We start from the raw sequence: 21221 nt of genomic DNA, 5'->3' as shown, positions 1-21221 counted from the left end.
AAAATGGCCGCCGAGTTGTCTTGCGGCACTGGTTGAGGGAGTTCCGACGGGCGATCAGGAGCCCCGTCGGCACCCTCGACGCCCTCTTCGTCTTCCACGTCGGGGTCCCTCCCGACAGGATGGCCTTCTTCCACGCCAGAGCCGTGGCCTAAGACTTCGATCAGCTCCTCCTCAGAGGTTGAGGCCGAGTCCACAACGACCTCCTGCCCCCCCTTTTTCTTCTCCGTCGGAGGTTTCACGGGGGTCCTGTCGATGGGCATGAAAGAGGACTCCCTCCGCGGTGGCAGGGAGATTCTGGGCCCCGAGGTCGCCACCACTGGTGTAGCCTCCACAGGCTGAGCCAGGGCCGCCGCGACTGTCTCGATAGAGGCCTTGGCCGGATGGATCAAGGCTTTCACCACCTTAGGTGCGCTCACCGCCTTCTCCTTGGGGGGAGGGTCACCACCTCGCTCCCCCTCCGATGGGGCCTTAGGGCACGACCAGGGTCTCTCCAGGAGTTTTGCCGGGTGCTCGGCCTTCCTCTTACCCGCGCCAGAGCGTTGGCTCGTGGTTGATGGCGCCGGGAGGATGCTCCCTGCCTGGCGCCCGTAGAGCCCGACCGTTCGGCGCTCCTGGTGCCAGCGGACTCGCGGTGCTTGGCCTTCTGTTGGACCCCCGTCGCCGCGGCGCCCTCAAAGGTCTTAGAAGACCGCTCGGACTTCTTCTTCTTTTTCTCACCTGACGGGCTCTTTCCTTCCAGCCAGTTGGCGAGACGTTGATGGCGGTCCTTCATGGTCCGCTCCGACATATTGCCGCAAAACACACAGTCCTTCTCCACGTGCGTCTTGTCCTCATGTAGGCAGTAAAGGCAAAGGGAGTGTTCGTCCTCCTTAAAGACATTCTGAAGCTGGCATCCAGGGCAGACCCTGAACAGCTTTCCGGGCATCGAGCTTCCCTTCTCCTGGGCCATGCTCGAGAAGGGCCTGAGAAACTTCTGGAATCCTCCGAAAGCGTGCTCGACGTAATCTTCACCCCTGAGGGGCGTAGAAGAATCCGACACGTGTCCCCGTTGATCGGATAAAGAAACGGTGGAGCTTGAGGCTCTTTAGACCGAAAAAAGAGACATTTTTCTAAAAAAAAAACGCGAAAAAAAGCACTAACGCTCGAGGGCAATAGCACGAGGATCCCAACACTTGAACGTGCGGTAAAAATCTGAAGATGGCTGCCAGAGGCGGGGCTTAGGGAGAGGGCAGTCATTGGTTGTGGTCAGTATGACGCAGAGATCAGTGATTGGTTACTACTACGAAAGACAGATCAGAAACGAAACTGATACTGATTTTTCTTTACCGAGGATTCCCAGCCTGACGACGGGGAATATTCATGAGCATGTGAATCCATGCCAGACCCCATGCTGGAGAAAGAGATTAGAGGCCCGATCACACTGCTTTGCTCCTCACGCACTGAGGCCTCTGAATCATCTCTCACTTTGTTTCTGTCAGAATTAATCCGCGTTAAATCACATTGTAATTTATTAACTATGTCCAGTGAAATTCTTCTTTCATGTGTTTTTGGGTTTTCAGTATTAAAACAATCTGTTTTTTTATATGGAGACAGCTTTTTAGATTTATTCAGCTTCAAGTTTCGATACAAGACACAGATTTATATCATTCTCAATAGGTGAGTCAGAATTCAGTTCAGGAGTCGTGGATGCAATTGTTAACTCAGATGTAGACTCCCTTTGTGAGGAAAGTATTGCGGCCAACACACACCATCTCCGCTGTTCATGATTATTTCATTAGATTCAGGTGCCGCTTGGATTGACAGCATAAACGTTGAAAACACTTCATCTTCAAGTCTAGCCTGCAAGACGTCTCTTTTCCCCTGCCCAATTGTAACTGTCAGAACTCTGTGATTTTGCCACTGCATGGGTCAATCCGACATACGCTGCCCAATGACAGTATTGTGTGCAGGTTGCACTGCATTCTGGGGAGACAAGGCCGCGACTCTTCGCCTGGAAGAGCTGTTACAATCAAGGTACTTTTTTGGCAACCGTAAAGCCCATAGCAAAGTGTTTGTTCCCTGTGATGTTCGCATCAATGGTCTACCCTCGAACTTTGTTTTTAATCACTTGGAGAGCCCGCCAGGCAATTACTCGCAACGCAGGGATTGCGACTACAGTTGCAGAAGTCACAATGGGCTCCGGTTCCAAAAACACTACGTCATCCCCACTACTAACAACAGTCACTCCGAGCTGTGCGATGGAGGAAAAATGTGGGTCACAGTGGTAATCGCCGAGTTCTAAATGCGATTCAGCTCTTTTTGCTAACAGATTAACGATCCCCTAGAGTCAATATTTTATCAGCAGCAATATTATTAAGTACGGTTATGTTTGTGTACAGTTATGTTTGTGTAGTCAAACTCGTGGCGATAAACAATCTTTGCTGCGTCTGTAGCATATAGCAACGAGGGCGCACTTACTTGTCTAGATACCTTGGCCAGCTCCGAAATGTCCACGACGTAGTTGTGAACGCGTGAGATGTTGATGAACTGGTAGCTGAGGAAGTTGGTGTAAAAGTTTACTTTTGTCTCTCAAAGACGTTGGATTATGTCGTAGCCGAAGTCAGGCTCCATTTCAGGTTCCACAACAGTCAAATAGCAAGGAGTTCACCGGTGCCTCGTGCCTCCTAAGACTCCCAAGACTCAGCTCTACTCCGCGACCGCTCCATGGTGAATCAGGGTAGTTATGCAGTAGGCACCTCCTCAGCCTCAGAAGTAGAAAGAGTAGAGGCATTAGCAGCACACAGCAAGAGCAGCAGACCCCAAGATTCAGCTCGACTCATAAGTACCACTTTCAAGCCTTTATTGAATTGGAGGATGGCATGGGAAAGGGACCTGGGGGAGTTGGACGATGGGGACTTGGAGAGTGTGCTTGGAGCAACGAAGGGGTCGACGATTCATTCCAAGTTGAGGTCCATACATTACAAGATCCTCCACAGGATGCATTATAGCCCCCAGAGGTTGTTTAAAATGTGCAGGAGGGACAATCAGATGTGCCTCAATTGTAAGATGTAGACAGGGATGTTCGAACATCTGATATGAGCATGCCCAGTAATAGGGTATCAGTTGCGGGAGGTCATGGATATTTCGAATACGGTGGAAGATGATGAATTGGCACTAGACCCAAAACCTTGTGTTCTGGGAGTATGGGGCGACTCAGCTTTAATGGCGTATAAAAGATGCCTGGTGGGCCAGGGATTTGGCAGGGGAGGAAGGTCCTTCTTAGTGGATCTGGAAAGGTTAGATGCATAGGAGTATGGGGCTAGAGAAACTGGTGTACAAGAACAGGGGATGTCCACAAAAGCATACCAAGGTTTGGAGAAAATGGATGCCGAGAGAATAAAAAGGAGATTGAAAGGGGAAAAGGTGAAGAAATGGATATGTCCATATCAACGGAGTGGGGGATGCCTGGGCAGGGTAGAAGAGGAGGGGCAGTTGGGTGGGGTCAGGAAGGGGTTGGAATTTTAGGTTGATGGGGAGTTTTGGGAAGGGTCCGCTTAGCGGGGTGGGGGAAGGACAATGAATGGGGGGTTGCTCTGTTCTTGGCTAAAATGTTGAGTGATATGTACCACCTGATATTGCTATGGATTGTTGTGCTGTGAAGTGTTAAACTCAATAAAACTCAATAAAGGTGCAGTATTTAAAAAAAAAAAAAGAAGATTCTAGTCCAACTACTGCAACTGGCAAACTTTGGCAGAACCTTGGGAAGCAGCAGAATCAGAGGCAATGCTCAGAGAGACATGGACTCCCACTGAATCAGTAGTGCATCACCCAAGGAACTCAGGCCTGTATCCCGGGAGGCAAACAGAAGGCACTTGTTGCTCAAGGTAGGGAATAGGTCCATCTAACGGGGGCACCAGCGCAAGAAGATGGCCTCAAGAAGGGAGGACTTGATCTCCCATTCATGGTTCAAGGAATTCAGTCTGCTTATAAGGTAGTCTTCCGTGTTGAGCACTCCCACAAGATGAATTGCTTTGAGGGACATGTGATCGACAGTCAATTCCCATAATGACACTGCCAGGTAACACAAGGGGAGGGGATGTTTTCTTTCTTCATATAGATCATAGAAGTAAAACTGCCCCTCTGAATGGGGACCCCCTTCCCTGCAAGGACTGACCGAAAAAATATCAGAGCATTCGAGATGGCCTTTAATTCCAGCAGAATGTTATGAAGCAGCTTCTGCTGCAGGGACCACAGACTGTGCACCTTGAAGTCCATCAGAGTCACTCCCCATCTAAGGAGGGCCTAATCTGTGGTGATCCAACCCTCAGGAAAAGATTGCTGAAATGGAACCCCTTGGGTCAGGTTGAGAAGGTAGCCCACCATCCCAGAATCCCTACGATGTGCATGTCCCTTTTTATCCAGGAACTGCACATTCTATCAGTAAACCTGACAACATCAGCTGTCATGACCACTGTTCAACTCACAATGGAAACAATACACCTGTATATGTTCCAGACGTAAACACAGGAAACCTTCAAAATTGGGGTTTTCCAAGTATTCTGCCTGCAGTATTGCATTAAAACATGTATTTTCCTTTTAATATATGTTCTCCAAATTCTAGTCTAGCAGTAGAGGAGTCTTGACCCTGAAAAGAAATAATCAGCTTAAAAATAAACTCACCACCCAGTATTCATTAAAGAACTGTAAAAGTGTGTCCATCCCTATGTTTTTCTTGACTTTCAGTAGCTGGATAAAGGTTTACAACTGAATGCAGATATTGCTGACAAGACACAATGTGACAATTTATTAGACCGAGCCATGATGTCCATACACTACTGGTGAGAGGAGTAGAGGAAAAGGGGTGAAGGACAGTGCCTTGATGCCTTAGCCCTGTAGATACATTAATTTGAACATAAATGTGACCTTACTGCAGATGTGTGAGCTGGATCGCCTCAAATTCTGGATGCTCATCAAGACTTTCCCCTTCACCTCATCCTTCCCCCTCTAGTTCCCATGCTAACACAACCACAGTCGCTGAAATTTGTGGACAGGGACCTTATGTGTCCTTCTGGGCCCTGGTGTCCCACCCAATCACCCTCAGCCTTCCACCCCACCCTAGGACTTGCCTTTGGGCACCCACTGGCCTGTGTTGCCACAAGTTTGCCCTTTTTATTGGTAGGAGATCACTTCTGTACTAAGAAATCTCTGCCAGACACTTACTGTTGCACAAAACTAACTTCTTGCAATTCCCTCAGTGGAACTCCTAGCACTCACCCCCTTCCCTGTCCCTTCTCTCTGCACTTGCATGTTCTGAAGGCTGACAATACCTAGTAGGACCGCCCCATTCCTGTTCATCAGTGTATTCCAGTTTGCCTTTGTTCCCATGTACCCTCCCTACTGCATAATTTGTTGATGTATAATTGCCTTACAAATGCACAATAAATAAGTAAATAAATAAATGGAGCTAAATATTTCAGTCGGGGGCACTGCTAATATCAAAGGAGGTTTTTTCCTTTAAAAACAAAATCTGTTATCATTCTAAATTGGACTACAAAGTATGTTTACATTCAAAATAACCTGTTACATTATTGCAGAAATTCAGGCTTCAGTCAAGTTGTAGTAATCGGAGCTCAGATTTATAGCAGACAGAGACTCACCTCAGCCAAGCCATCTGGGTACATGCCCTGCCTCAAGATTCCCCAATCTAAGCCTGCCTATGAGCAAGACTAGTCCCATTTGGATGGAATAAATGAAAGGCCAGATATGGATATGAATTACAAGTATGTTTAAGGAAAATCATTCGAATTACGTGAAATGTGATTTATTTTTAGGGCCAAAGCAGTGTTTAAGGTATTTTCATATCAAATTAGCGAATATACAAAGGGTTACAGAGGTGCAATTTTCTGCTAATTCAGTTTTAATAAAGTAATTAAATAGGTGATTCCTTTTTACTCGCTAATAGAGTACTGCTGTATTTACATTATAATGTATAATATGAAACAAACAATATAAAATGTAAGTCTATAGTTTTGAGTCCCACCTGGATTCTCATCATCTTCCTTTGGAGTTTGTTCTAATAATGTCTCCAACGCTTTAGGGAAATCTTTTATAATCCAGTATGCAATACTTCTCAAAAAGGGATCTGGATGCAATCTGGTGCAGCTGAATCCTTTGCCATCTTTCTTGCACCCCAAAACCTTTTCGTAAAGAATCGATTCATAGGTGGATGATGACTCAAACTCTGATTCATACAGCCGGGAAATAACCATAGCAAGCTGAATATCTTCCATCTTTTCAAGACATACCTAATTTAATTGAAATGAGAAGTTCAATGTTAAGGCAAATCAAGCTAACACGTATACCAGCAATGACATGGTTCTCATATGCAAAACACCATGCCATAGGATTCCCAAACAAACTCAATACAAATCGGGTGACATTTTATGCTACCTTTTCTCATTATGAAATAAGGCACTATCTGCCGAATAGAATCCCTTGGATTTCTTATGTGAGAGATGTTTCATGAGTGACCTGGATGCATCAATTAGACAAAGAGCACAAATCATACACCAGGTCAGCTGCTGCCAATTGCATGTTAAACAAAATGTATTGGTCGAACACAAATGAAATGAGAACAGCTATAACACACAACAAAAGAAAAGAAGAAACAGCAAGAAAAAGAATTAAGCATATCAGGGCCTTTGGCACTCAGAACTCGGATGTGGAAGGCAAAGTTGTTTCCAATCATAGACGGTCAAAAGAGAGGAACTTGCAAAGCCTCCTAACATGCAAGCACACATGCACTGTGACAGACCAAAGTGAGCTATCATCAGTGACATGTCTTCTTTGGTGCGTTGCCTCAGAGTACAATTTTCTCAATACAACTTTAGCATGAGAAACCTCAAGGCATTTAAAAACAAAAAAACACACAATAGAAACAAAACATGGAAATGGAGTAGGTAAAGCAGAAAGGGTACAAAGAGATACAGCGTCCACCAGTCACTCTCTTTGCTACTATTCTGCACTCATCACAGACAGATCAGGGATTAACTGCACGCATACAGAGCTTTGGTGTTACTCAGCCCTTAACAGAATGATGCATGCAGTTCATTTAGTGAGATCTTGGCCATGCACACATGCGAACAAAATATTCCTGTAATGGCGGCAGCCACTGCGTTGCAACTGTTGCTGCCACTACAACCCTTCAGTCAACACCTATGACATGAAACAACATGGATTGCACATACTTTTTTCTGGAACAGTAAAACCATGCACAATCTTTACAATTTTAAAGATGAAGTGCAAATCGGAATGTGTGAGAATTTTGGGGTGCTGTGTCACTGCATGATTACCAATCCAAGGATAATGCATATTCACCAAGCTGCAGCAACCTCCAGCTCTGTTCAAAGCAACTTCACCTTGCAAGCTTCAAGTAACAAGGGAAAATGTCACCTATCAAACAACCGAGCCAGATGGTAAAGGCTCCAAACCTGTTGGAGGTTGTGCAAGGGGAAAGGGCATTCTCACTTGGTGCTTCCTGGAACATATGTTGTCCATGTCTCCTTGATCAGGGACCAATGTGTACACATTACAAAAGGGAGCTTAGAATGTAGCTTGTACAAGTTGTTAGGAGTCTCCATTCCAAGATTGCTGATCGTCTAAAGAGCTGGAAAATGTGAGAAGGAGAAAGGGGAACACAGAATGCAGGCATTTACTGTAGATGAGACAGAGGATTTGACAGTTCCTCATCTGATTGTCTAAAGATAAGTACACATGCCTGGAAAGTGTGATGACCATCTATGAAAGGACAACTGCCCATTGATAAGAGAAACTATACCAACTCACGAGAAGTCAAGTAAAGATGTATTCGCATCACTGCAACCAATGCTGTTGGCCAGCTATTAAACAGTTAATACTAACTCAATGTGTGGGGCATTGTCATCAAAACAATTGTCTGTCAAACCTACAGATTGTTACTTTAAGGGACTTAAGGTTTTAGGCAGCTAACTTTATAATATTCACAGTTCTGATTCTAGAGCATATACCAGAACATTATGGCCTAATCCATACATAGGACATTCCACATTGCGTCAGTTAACTTCTACCTAATTTCACTTCCTGAAATTGTTGCGCTTGCAATCTCCCCCTACATCCATTAACATATGGGTTTGCCATCTAGAGAAAATTACATTACAACATTAATACATTCTCTCGCTCTCCCTTCGACTTTGATTCACGGATCAACCCTGCAGTCACCTATGCTATAACTCTAGGAAGACCACTCTTATAAAAAAAATAAAAAATATTTTGTTGTGAGAACACAACCCTTACCTCAAGCCAAATACCCAGATCGCGGTTATATTCCTCAGATTTAAATCTGGAAATTTGCTATTTTTGTCCAATGAAGTCCACCTGTGACTGAAATCTAGCATTAAATGATTCCTTTGCCGCAAGAAACGATACAAGAAGCTCCAGTCTTCTAATTGCACAAACTACAACCACTCAACATAAAAACTCACAAGCATATACAATAATAACACATTTACGGTGCAAGGCTGGCCAACCTTAAGACTTACAAAACATCTCCATCTCAAAAAGCACTCTTCCGTTATAGTCATATCCGAGTAACCAACAAAAAATACCCACTGACCAATTATTTACATAGACCTCGAGGTTCCCAAGTAACCATGCAACATAAGAACCCGATAACCAAACCTCGCAAGCTCCCTCACCCTAGTCATACTCTCTCTTTAACAGCAAACAAAAAAATCAAACAGGTTTAATACGTGAGAAGATAAAGTCACCAATAGGTTTCTTGATTAAGAATGTTCTAAACATACAGCACAAACTAGGCATAGGAACCCATAAACATAGGTATTAACGAAACATAGTTTAACATCTTCAAATATATCTAGAAAACATGCCACAAGGTTAAAAAATCCTTGTAAAAAGTAGATTGAAAAGATCACTATCGTAAGTAACGTCGCTCAGCACCCTAATCATTGGCAGAACAGTCAGCACACCATACAACACTACAGTAAAAAATAACGAAAGCGGGACAACAGAGCAGAAGTTTGGTTGCCGCTCCTGCGTTCTGCCATTTGTCCCTAGTGCAGGAGGGCCACCGTAATGGAGGACTAGAGACCACGGCTCGAGCACCATCCTCTCCCACAGCCCCAGCCAGCAAGGGTGAAGCCTCCGGGACAAGGGCGCAGGAGTTTGGTTGCAGCTCCTGTATTCTGCTGTTTGTCCCTGGCCCAGGAGGGACACTGCAATGGAGGAGTAGAGGACACAACCCCAGCGCCATTATCTCCCTCAGCCCAAGCTCGCGGAACAAGGGCACAGGTCTTGGGTTGCCGCTCCTGCATTCTTCGGTTTGTCCCTGGCCTAGAAGGGCCACTGCAATGGAGGACTAGAGGCCACAACCCCCTGCCCACCCAGCACCATCATCTCCCTTGGGCCCAGCGCGCAAGGGTGAAGCCTGCAGGACAAGGGCGTGGGTTTTGGGCACCTATAGGGTGTTAGGCGCCTGTGGGGGGCAGGGCGCACTACGTGTTTGTGATACTTCAGCACACCGCTCAACAAGGAAAGTGGGGAAGATTCTGTGCAGCCAAAGTGCAGCCAAGGTGAGGTGAAGTGATGGGGGGGTTCATTTGAACTGCCTGAAACAGTACTGCAAGACCACCCATTTTTTACTTATCCATTTTACTATGTCAACTACGACTGTAGCGGCCTGCATGGCTACCGTCCCCCCATACCTTCTAGCCTCACCAAGTTTCCAATGCTTAATCAAACAAAGAGAATACCAACTGTAAAAAGGAAAATCCTGGCGCCGCTTCTTGCACCAGGTGCTGAGCCCAAGGCACAGCCCCATAGTCCTACCAATCTCTCGATGGACGCATACCAGTTAATACAAGAAATTAATTACTTTTATGGGAGTACTTTGGTCGTCATCGATGTAAGGCCACTGATTTACATGAAGAGGACAATCAATGTTCCACCTGTTAGGAACTCTGCCAGTTCCTGGTCACTTTGGCGGCAATGGCAGAGAAGACCTCCTGCGGGGCTGTATTCAACTGCAAGAGAGTGCACGCTTTGTTCACTTTCTAGGAACCCCTGCAACGTTCTAGCCTTTAACAACATGGCCGCTAGGAGGAGCGTTGCTTCCTGGGATGCAATTCGCTTTGAAGACACTATGAAAGTCAAGCAGCAGGAAACTCCCTGCGTCGCTTGATTCTAAATAAGCCATATACTACTTTTTCTGATTCTTGTCTAGTTCCGCTGAAGGGGCCCCTGAGGGACCCTTGCGTATGGAAACAAGGCACAACCACCACACACAAGCTGATACGCCAGACACGAGGTTGTATTCCCAAAAGCTAGGGTTTGTTGCAAAGCAAATAGTCACAGTTGGCCACACCCCGCGGCATGTGTTTCCAAACCCTGGGGGACGGACGAGAGCGAGAATCGTCCAAAGGTTACATATATACAAAACAGGCTGCTTACAATCAGTGGTGACACATTTCAATACGGCCCATGATGTATTTCCTTTGAATTGGGTGTGATGATTGACAATAGTGACGAGAATGACACCTTCAGATATTTATTTAGCAACAGTTTGCAATTTCGGGAGCCTACAGACACAATTCTTTGTTATAGGAACACTCTGCTTCTGTTCTCTGCAAGCAAGCTGCTTGCAGGGGGGAGACACATTCCAGGCCTCGCTATCTCCTAGTTTCTATTCGCGTACTGGGGGTCAACTTGCTCTCCAGGACTCTACAGAGCTCAGAAAAGGGGTACCGCAAAGAAGAACATAATTCAAACCATTTAATGTTCGCTTCTAATATTTCTACTGTATTAATGAGACTAGCTGGCACCTGTGTACTGATAAAAATGCCTCGCTGCTTACTTCCAAGGACTTGTGAGGGAGGAGGTCGGGCATTTCTGTCTGGGTTGCTGCATTATGTTTCGACAAGTCTCTCGTGGCCTTGCCCTTTACATGAATGATAATGCATTTGTAAGGCAGAATAAGTTTTCAGCAAAGCAGTTTTAACAGAAAGCAAGAGGCGAAGGCTAGAAAACAAAATGGCGATTTCAATCACCTTAAAAATGGCCGCACTTCAGTCAAGCTTATGGCTATGTATTTCTAATGCTAAACACATGAAGCGGTTGGTCTTCGGCCAATAAAGTACATTGCCTCACCATTGAAGGTTATCTACTTTTTCTGGACTGACACTGCGACTCCGCCGCTCTCCTGGTTCCCAACTTGGTTCCCTGGTTCCTGGCTTCCCTGCGACCTGCTCCCTCTCACTCTCACTGTCTTTGCTTATCTATTCTTTGTTGCCTTGCTCTCTCCGCTTGCCTCCGGTGGATGCTTCCCATCAGCTCATTGCTCTCTCTGCCCTCCGTGTCCTGTGGCACTGTCAGCTCTAGTCTCTCTCTGCCATTCTTGCTGTCGCCCTGTCTTGGAACTCAGTTTCTGCCTACAGCCGTCATTTACTGGATCCTGCCACTCGAACAATACCTTCATCCTTAACCATCAGCTCCACACCAAGACTCTTCTTGGAGACTTCAACATCCATCTGGATGCTTTCTGTCCCTCCTCTGGACTCTTTCGCGACCGCTGCGACTCTCCCTCTTTCTATTCTCCCCTCTGGCCCGACTCTCTTTGCAGGTCACACTCTGGATGTTCTGATCTCTTCAGACCTCCCCCTCTCTATCCCTATGTCCACTCCTCTCTCCTGGAGTGATCACTCTCTCCTTTCCTCCCATCTCTCCCTCACTACCCCTCAATCCAAGCCAACTCCAACACTGCCACCTACCTTCTCGGTCATCTGACCTATGACGCGTGTGTCAGTCGAGGCTTTCGCTACCACTTTCTCTCCACCTCCTCCACCTCTAGCTGACTCACATTCTGACACAGCCCTTTGCCTGCTCTACTCTTCTATCTCTGATACTCTTGATGTTCTTGCCCCTGTCATGAGGATCTGCTTGAAGCCCAAAGCCAAGTGCAACTCTTGGTATGGCTCTGACCTAGTTACCCTTAAACGCATCCTCTGACAAACTGGCCTGCCTCCTGCTCAAAAGGCAATACCGGCTCCTTTTCCGCACAAAAGATGAGCACCCATATCCAAGCCCGTGTCTCTGCGGCATCTAGCAACTCGGTCAAACTCTTGAAAATCTGCAAGGAGATGGCCAACCCAGCTGCAGTCTCTACCTCTCCGGCCCTCTGCATGGCCCTTGCCTCTCATATCATCTCAAAAACCCAAGACATCCTGTCAGCCCTCTCGGCCTCCCCGCCTCCTGACCCTTCTCGCTGTGATACCTCTGGCCTCCAGCAGCCACCTCTACACTTTCTTTCCCATCTTTTCCTCTATTCTCCCCTGACGTGATTTCCAGACAAGTTTGATCTATGAAAGTCTTGTCAAAACAGGTTCTTCTCTGTTCATCCAAAACCATCAAGGACCACATTGACACCCTTGCTCCTGCTCTGGCTGACTACTGCAACCACCCCTTCGCCTTTAGAGCCTTCCCCTCACCTCTGAAGCACTCACTTGTACACCCTCTGTCATGATCTCTGCTTCCAAAAGGTCAGGGTTTTCCCAACTCCCTTGGAAGCAGATCCATAACCCAGGTTCCGAGGGCCAACCAGTCCCAATTGGGACCTTTTGGACCCAGTCCTGGCGCCAGTGGCACCAGGCTCATAAATGTGCCCAGTCCCAGCCCTGGAAGCGCCGGGCTCATAATGCTTGGGTGGACTTACCTGCAGCAGACCATGCTGCTTACTTGCCTACCAGCTGAGCCTCTGATCCTCTTCTGTTTGGAACTACTTTTCCTGTTGGGTGGGGCAGGAGCCACTCCCTAGATTCAGAACACTGGAACTCTTCTGGAAAGCAGGAACTCTTTTCTTACCTAGGCGTGGCTGTGGAAGGAGACACCTAAGCACTACAGGAGGCTATTTAAACCACACCCGGTGGATGAATCTTGCTTTGCGTTATTCTGCATCCTCTGCAGCAGAACGCTCATCGTGTCTTCTGCATCGGATCCTGGGCCTAAGGAAAAAGGCTTACCATCCTGAATCCAGTCTTCAGCAACACCTATAAAGACAAGAAAGAACAGGTTAGCATTCTGGCATCTGAAAGACAAAGGCTTACCTACTCTTCGTGCGCTCCGGAGGTCTTCACACTGCATTCCGGCATCTGAAAGACAAAAGCTTACCGACTCTTCGCACGCTCCGGAGGCCTTCGGCGCTGCATCCTGCATCTGAAAGACAAAACAAGGTGTGTTTAAAGACATTGGGGAACTTTGATACTCACGTGCCATTACTCCTTCCCACATCAACCCCAGTGGGTATTCCGGCACCCTGCAGCCGCTCCGAACTCGTACCTGCAAAATAAAAGACAGTTAGAGCGCATCGTGAAGCAGGCAACAAGCGCTTACTTACGTGCTTCCAGGCGCTTCTATTCATCACACGGGCTCCATCTTCAATTCACTTCAGCCCGTCATCCGCCATCGCCGGAACCTGCAAAACAAGAGACATCATTGCTAAAGACTTTAAAGACAATAGAATTACTCGAAACTTACCGTTCGTGCAGTAAACGACGGACAGCAGTCCTCTGAAGTCAAGAGGCCTGCGCTACCGATCCAGTGAAGAAACTGGTTACAGCACCCTGCCCCGAGGCAGATGGAGAGCTCGGCATTCACTTACCTAAGGTGAGAGCGTTAACCTTTGGGGGTCTACAGGAGAGCAAAAAGGGAAGAGATAGGGACACCCCAATAACCCCAGTTCATTAATCCCATATTTTCTGTCTGCAGACATCTTACTCTTGAAGTCAGGCATACAGTGCACAGAGGTCCAGCCCAAAGAGCCAACCGGGTGCTACACATCACCTTTGAAGATACGGTAGTCGCCCAGTCAAGACCGGTGCCTCTGCGAGAATCAGGTGAGCGTTACAGAACGCAAAGCCTACCGCAAAACTCTCGCCCAGGCGCTATGGAAACCTCGGATACTGACCACCTAGCCCGGTTACTTGGGGAACTAAGGGCAGAAGTGCATGCAGCTCGTCAGGAAACGAATGCTCTAAGAAGGGAACTAATTATTTCCAAGGAGAGAACAGACGGTCTTGCTAGACAATTGCTACAGTCACAAGCCGGACAAACCCCGTTACCCGCATCAGGGGCAAATCTTCCTTCAACATCCTCTATGAATCCAGTGCAGATCAACCTACCTGGGAATGTACCTCTAGCTCCGCCCGAACGATTTTCTGGTGACCCAAAGAGGTTTGCAGTATTTATCAATCAGTGCCGGTTGCACTTCTTATGCCGGCCAGCAGCCTTTCCAACTGATCAAGCTAAAGTAGCGTTTGTACTTTCGTACCTTAGTGGCAACGCGGCAGACTGGTCGATCCCTCTAGTTAATCAAGATGATCCGGTTCTCCATGATTTTCAAGCCTTTCAGCTTAGTATGGAAAAACTGTTCGCAAGACATTCACAGGGGCAGGCCTTGGACAATGAGCTTCTTTCGTTGCGACAGGGTAATCAAGACCTTTTGGCTTATATTGCATCTTTCAATAGACTAATAGTGGATGGCCTGAGGACAAAAGGATTACGCTGTTTTACAGAGGTCTACGTGGAGAGCTCAAAGACGTTTTAGCCCAAGTAGTGAATCCCCCACAAGCTGTTCGGATTATATAGACTTGGTCGTTCAAATAGATCATAGACTGCAGAACAGGAAGGCCGACCGTTCCAAGTTTGATGCTCGAGTATTTTCCAAACCGCCAACTCCTTCCAAAGGAGTAGACTCCGGGGAACCCATGCAAATCGGGGGTCTGAAAGGTCCTCTAACACAAAAGGAGCGGGCAAGGAGAAAACAGTTGCAATTATGCCTATATTGCGGAAACTCAGGGCACTTTCTTCGAGACTGTCCGGTGAAACCTGCCAAGAAGGCAGTAGGAGCTGCAGTTACCAAAGTTACAAACTCTGAGCAGGGAAACGACCTCGCCCGACAAGAATAGAGGTCCTCTTGCCGAGCGTGAAAACCAGTTCCGTGACCTCGCATTTCGTGATACCTATGGTCCTCATTAGCCCTGATAATCCGGATCGATTACATGCAATTGAAGCTTAAGTCGACAGCGGTGCCATCGGCAATTATGTGGATCATGAAATGGTTTTGAGGATGAATCTAACTCTTTGTCCCAAGGCTGTAAAGGACGTCATTACTACAGTGGATGGTACGGAGATAGCCTCCGGGCCAGTAACGCATACCACTCAAGAGGTGACGCTAGTAAGTCAAGATGGACACCATGAGAAGATCGTGTTCGATGTGATCAAGGCCCCTCAGTTTCAGATTATTCTAGGAATACCTTGGTTAGAGAAACACAATCCTCTGATCGATTGGCGAGCAAGAACGGTCCAGTTTCCAGAATGTGTCTCTACTTGTCACCCTCCACCTGGTGTTGCACTGGCAGCAATTTCTTCAGAGACTCCCCAGTTACCTCCCGAATACCTTGAATACCAAGATGTTTTCCGGAAGGATCAGGCTAACACTCTACCTCCTCATAGGTCTTATGACTGCCAGATAGACCTGATACCTGGATCTACTCCTCCTTGTAGTAGAATTTATGCCCTCACCGAGCCTGAGAACCTTCACCTTCGACAATACCTGGATCAATACCTGGCGAATGGGTTTATTCGTCCTTCCAAGTCCCCTGCTTCTTCAGCTTTGTTCTTCGTTCCAAAAAAGGAAGGAGACCTTAGAACTTGTATCGATTATCGCTCCTTGAACCAGATCACCGTTAAGAATAGATATCCGTTACCTTTGATCCCTGAACTCCTGGACCAAGTCAGAAAAGCATGCATATATACAAAGCTGGATCTTAGGAGGAGCTTACCACTTGGTACGAGTAAAAGAGGGGGATGAATGGAAGACTGCCTTCCGCACCAAGTATGGGCTATTTGAATATCAGGTCATGCCCTTCGGACTTTGCAATGCCCCGGCCGCCTTTGAATATTTTATGAACGATGTCCTCAGAGAGCTCATAGATGTGTGTGTTGTTGTTTACATTGACGACATCCTCGTTTATTCTTCATCGGAATCTGAACATCGGAAACACGTGAAAATGGTCCTCGAAAGATTGCGTCAACACAAACTTTTCGCTAAGTTGGAAAAATGTGTTTTTAACGTGACTGAAGTTGAATTCTTGGGATTCATATTATCACCTGGCAGAGTACGTATGGATTCAAAAAAGGTCGATGCAGTTCTCAAATGGCCATCACCATCCTCCGTAAGAGGTGTGCAAAGCATGTTAGGCTTCGCTAACTATTACCGCAGGTTTATCCCCGAATTCTCTCGAATAGTCCAGCCCATCACTGCCTTGTTAAAGAAAAACAAACGTTTTGAATGGTCTACCGAGGCGGAACAAGCTTTCCAGGATTTGAAGACTAAATTTATCTCTGCACCAATCTTAAAACACCCTCGCCCCGAACTCCCCTACATCGTGGAAACTGATGCTTCAAGCCTTGCCATGGGGGCAGTTCTATCACAAAAGGACCCGGTAACCAATCAGTTGCATCCCGTGGCATTTTGGTCCCGCAAATTCTCGCCTCCTGAAATCAATTACACGATTACTGACAAGGAAAACTTCTGGCTATCAAGTCTGCCTTTAAGGCTTGGCGGCATTATCTGCTGGGGGCCCGACACACCGTTACTGTGGATCACCGAAACCTGCAATATTTGAAAACCGCAAAAGCCCAATCCTCTAGACAACTCCGTTGGGCATTATTCTTTGCCGAGTTTGACTTCATAATTACCTATCGACCTGGTACAAAGAACGGTAAAGCTGATGCCCTTTCTCGGATGGGAATGGAAGAACACTTGATCAACCCTAAACCTGTACCAATCATTCCCGAACAAAGAAATCTGGGTGTAATCGCCACAGAATCCATAGAGGAAGTTAAGGATAAAGCCAGGCAACTTGTAACTCCAGCAGACATACAGAATTGGCATCTGCAGGGAAAGGACTTTGCAGTAAAGGACAACTTATTGTATTTCCAAGAACGATTATACCTACCCAGCACAGATTTACAGAAAAAAGTAATCTCCTGTTATCACGATTCTTTAATGGAAGGTCATCCCGGTATGGCCAAGACCTCAGAAAAGATCAAGCGCTACTTCTGGTGGCCGTCTTGGAAAAAAGATATCAGAGACTTTATAATGTCTTGTGGAGTATGCGCCCAAAACAAGAGTCAAAAGGAAAGACCAGCAGGCCTCGTACGCCCTATTGACATCCCACCTCGCCCTTGGCATACGCTTTCTATGGACTTCATCACCGATCTACCTCCATGCTCCGGATACAATACGATTCTAGTAATCGTGGACTTATTCTCCAAGATGGCGCATTTCATCCCGATCAAAGGCTTGCCAACAGCAGCAACTCTGGCCCGAGAATTTCTCGAAAACATCGTCCGACTACACGGTTTTCCTTCGGTTCTAATTTCGGATCGAGGTAGTCAATTTATTTCTCATTTTTGGCGAAGTTGCTGTCGGTCGGCTCAAATTGATGTGAGACCATCGACCTGTCACCACCCTCAGACCGACGGACAAACCGAGAGGACCAATCAAACTCTGGAACAGTATTTACGCTGCATGCTGCAACAAACTGAAAAAACTTGGAAAGACATCCTTTGGATAGCCGAATATGCCTACAATAACTCTGTCCATTCGGGAACTGGGAAAACACCGTTTTTTCTTTTGTACGGCAGTCACCCTCGAACCTCGGAGTTGGATCCCCTCCAAGATCTTGAAACACCAGCAGTAGACTACCTGCATTCTACAATCACCCAAGCCTTTAAGGAAGCTGTTTCTCACCTTCAAAGGGCTAAAGAACAATACAAGAAAGGAGCAGATCAACATCGGAAGTAAGCCCCTCAATATCAAGTAGGGGACCAAGTCTGGTTATCCACCAAATATCTACCTCTAAAAGGGCCACGCACATTCAACCCAAGATACCTTGGTCCCTATTCCATCACTACCATAGTAAACCCAGTAGCGGTCAAGTTGGACTTGCCCCCTCACATGAAGATACATCCGGTCTTCCACGTCTCTCTATTAAAACCCGTGCAACCTCAAACCCGACTAACTAAATCTCCAAAACCCATCCTAGATGATGGAGAACTCGAGTTTGAAGTCAAAAGCATTCTGGACTCCAAGATCTCCAAATCTAAACTATTTTACCTAATTGACTGGAAAGGCTACGCCCCCAAGAGAGATCCTGGGAACCTGCTGAATATGTCCACGCTCCTCGCCTAATCAAAAGATTTCACCGAACATTTCCTGACAAGCCAAAACCCCCGGAGAAGCCCGGTTTGGGAGGGGCCTTGAGGGGGGGTACTGTCATGATCTCTGCTTCCAAAAGATCAGGGTTTTCCCAACTCCCTTGGAAGCAGATCCATAACCCAGGTTCCGAGGGCCAACCAGTCCCAATTGGGACCTTTTGGACCCAGTCCTGGCGCCAGTGGCACCAGGCTCATAAATGTGCCCAGTCCCAGCGCTGGAAGCGCCGGGCTCATAATGCTTGGGTGGACTTACCTGCAGCAGACCATGCTGCTTACTTGCCTACCAGCTGAGCCTCTGATCCTCTTCTGTTTGGAACTACTTTTCCTGTTGGGTGGGGCAGGAGCCACTCCCTAGATTCAGAACACTGGAATGCTTCTGGAAAGCAGGAACTCTTTACTTACCTAGGCGTGGCGGTGGAAGGAGACACCTAAGCACTACAGGAGGCTATTTAAACCACACCCAGTGGATGAATCTTGCTTTGCGTTATTCTGCATCCTCTGCAGCAGAACGCTCATCGTGTCTTCTGCATCGGATCCTGGGCCTAAGGAAAAAGGCTTACCATCCTGAATCCAGTCTTCAGCAACACCTATAAAGACAAGAAAGAACAGGTTAGCATTCTGGCATCTTAAAGACAAAGGCTTACCGACTCTTCGCACGCTCCGGAGGCCTTCGGCGCTGCATCCTGCATCTGAAAGACAAAACAAGGTGCGTTTAAAGACATTGGGGAACTTTGATACTCACGTGCCATTACTCCTTTCCACATCAACCCCAGTGGGTATTCCGGCACCCTGCAGCCGCTCCGAACTCGTACCTGCAAAATAAAAGACAGTTAGAGCGCATCGTGGAGCAGGCAACAAGCGCTTACTTACGTGCTTCCAGGCGCTTCTATTCATCATACGGACTCCATCTTCAACTCACTTCAGCCCGTCATCCGCCATCGCCGGAACCTGCAAAACAAGAGACATCATTGCTAAAGACTTTAAAGACAATAGAATTACTCGAAACTTACCGTTCGATCAGTAAACGACGGACAGCAGTCCTCTGAAGTCAAGAGGCCTGCGCTACCGATCCAGTGAAGAAACTGGTTACAGCACCCTGCCCCGAGGCAGATGGAGAGCTCGGCATTCACTTACCTAAGGTGAGAGCGTTAACCTTTGGGGGTCTACAGGAGAGCAAAAAGGGAAGAGATAGGGACACCCCAATAACCCCAGTTCATTAATCCCATATTTTCTGTCTGCAGACATCTTACTCTTGAAGTCAGGCATACAGTGCACAGAGGTCCAGCCCAAAGAGCCAACCGGGTGCTACACATCACCTTTGAAGATACGGTAGTCGCTCAGTCAAGACCGGCGCCTCTGCGAGAATCAGGTGAGCGTTACACCCTCTCCTTAAAAAAAAAAAAAAAACAGCTGACCTCTCTTGCCCGACTATCACCCATCTTGGCAGACTACCTGATGTAGAACGTGGTGCTGGTGCAGGGTTTGAGAGAGACTTTGGCAGAAGTGGAATGGGACTGTCTGGTGGCTATGGAGATGCACTCGACCGAGTAATAAGTGAGTGATGTTTTGGTAACTTAATAATGCAACGTTACTTGTTCAGGTTACTTGCCTTCAGATATCTTTATCAACTATTCCCAACATCACTGAGTGTGCCTGGTTGCTTACACTTTACTAATTACCACAATATTACACTACTACGCGTACTCTCTCCTATACACCACCATTCAACTAGAACACAGCAGTACTATGCCACATTCCGTAAAGCTGTTCTCATACTAACATGACTCATAAAACCACCCATCATCCTAATACAACACAGCTAGCTAGCACATACCGGCTATCTTAGGCGTCTCCTCAGGCCTAACGCAGCCAGAACTCAGTCTGGATGTCCACCCTCCAGAGTGAACACATCCAACTGATCTCCTCAGCACCACACCTACCGCTAAGAAGCAGCTATCATGCAACAACCACATCAGCTGCACACATACCTGGTGCACCCACGCACTTTACGACTCTCTCTCTCAACGGACTTGAACTACGGTTCCCAAGGGCATTCAACCTACCAGCGCTTTGAGATCATACCAATGATACATAAGGCGCTATGCAAATGCAAAATAACATAACATAACAATCTCTATCAGCCCTTTCCTGGGAAAACACCTGGAAAAGCTGGCCATCTACCAGCTTAATCTTCACACTGATTCTGTTGGTTGTCTTCATGACCATCAATCTGGCTTCAGAGCTGCCAGAATCAAGGCAACTGCACTCCTGAACATCTGAAGACTTGCTCTCCAACCTTGATTCTAAAATCCATCCCATCTGTCTTCATCCTACTTGATCTTTTTTCTGCCTTTGACACGGTCAACCATGTCATCCTGCTCAATCGCCTCTGTAATAATCTGGGTAGCACTGATCAGGCCCTGGCCTGGTTATCCTCCTGCCTCTCCAACTGCCCTTCCCAGTTCCAACTTGGCTCCTTCTTTTCCTCTATCTCACTTTCTACCTGTGGTGTTCCCCAGGGATCTAACCTCTCTCCCCGGCTCTTCAACCAATACCTGGCACTGCTCGCTGACTGCATTGCTTCCCTCTGCTCAAACCTTCAATGCTATGTTTGTCTGCAATCCAGGTGTCGTGCCCCGTCAACAACCTCTGCCTTAATACCAGTAAGACAGAGATCCTCCTCATTGGCACACCTGCACCTTCCTTCCCCGTCACTCTCTGGCCAGCCTCCCTTGGCCCTCTCCCTGCTCCCACTTGCGAGGTTAAGAACCGCAGGGTCATCTTTGACTCCACGCTTCCCTTTTCTCTTCACATCTCAAAAAAGTCCAGCTAGCAACTGCACCTCCTCAGAGGTATTCTTCCTTTTCTCTCCTTCCCCCAGAGCTCTGGTTCTCTAGAGGCTGGACTATTGC

At 47.1% G+C, this 21221-nt stretch overlaps 1 protein-coding gene across 4 annotated transcripts in view; it reads right to left on the bottom strand.

Annotated features, from left to right (window-relative positions):
- Positions 1-21221, bottom strand: part of DMXL2 (Dmx like 2) — a 2950233-nt gene that overhangs the window by 1362694 nt on the left and 1566318 nt on the right. For all 4 annotated transcript variants that reach the window (XR_011279824.1, XR_011279825.1, XM_069624807.1 and 1 more), the window contains exon 23: positions 6020-6284. Coding sequence is in view for 2 of the 4 variants with exons in the window: in XM_069624807.1 (XP_069480908.1) it covers positions 6020-6284 (265 nt within the window). In the remaining 2 variants the exon portion in view is untranslated. The remainder of the gene's footprint in view (positions 1-6019; positions 6285-21221) is intronic.

This window comes from Ambystoma mexicanum, chromosome 11 (assembly GCF_040938575.1).
Source record: "Ambystoma mexicanum isolate Mex_15411 chromosome 11, UKY_AmexF1_1, whole genome shotgun sequence".
In the NCBI taxonomy this organism is placed as follows: Eukaryota; Metazoa; Chordata; class Amphibia; order Caudata; family Ambystomatidae; genus Ambystoma; species Ambystoma mexicanum.
The sequence above is the reverse complement of the archived record's forward strand: the minus strand, read 5'-3'. Positions and strand labels throughout refer to the sequence as shown.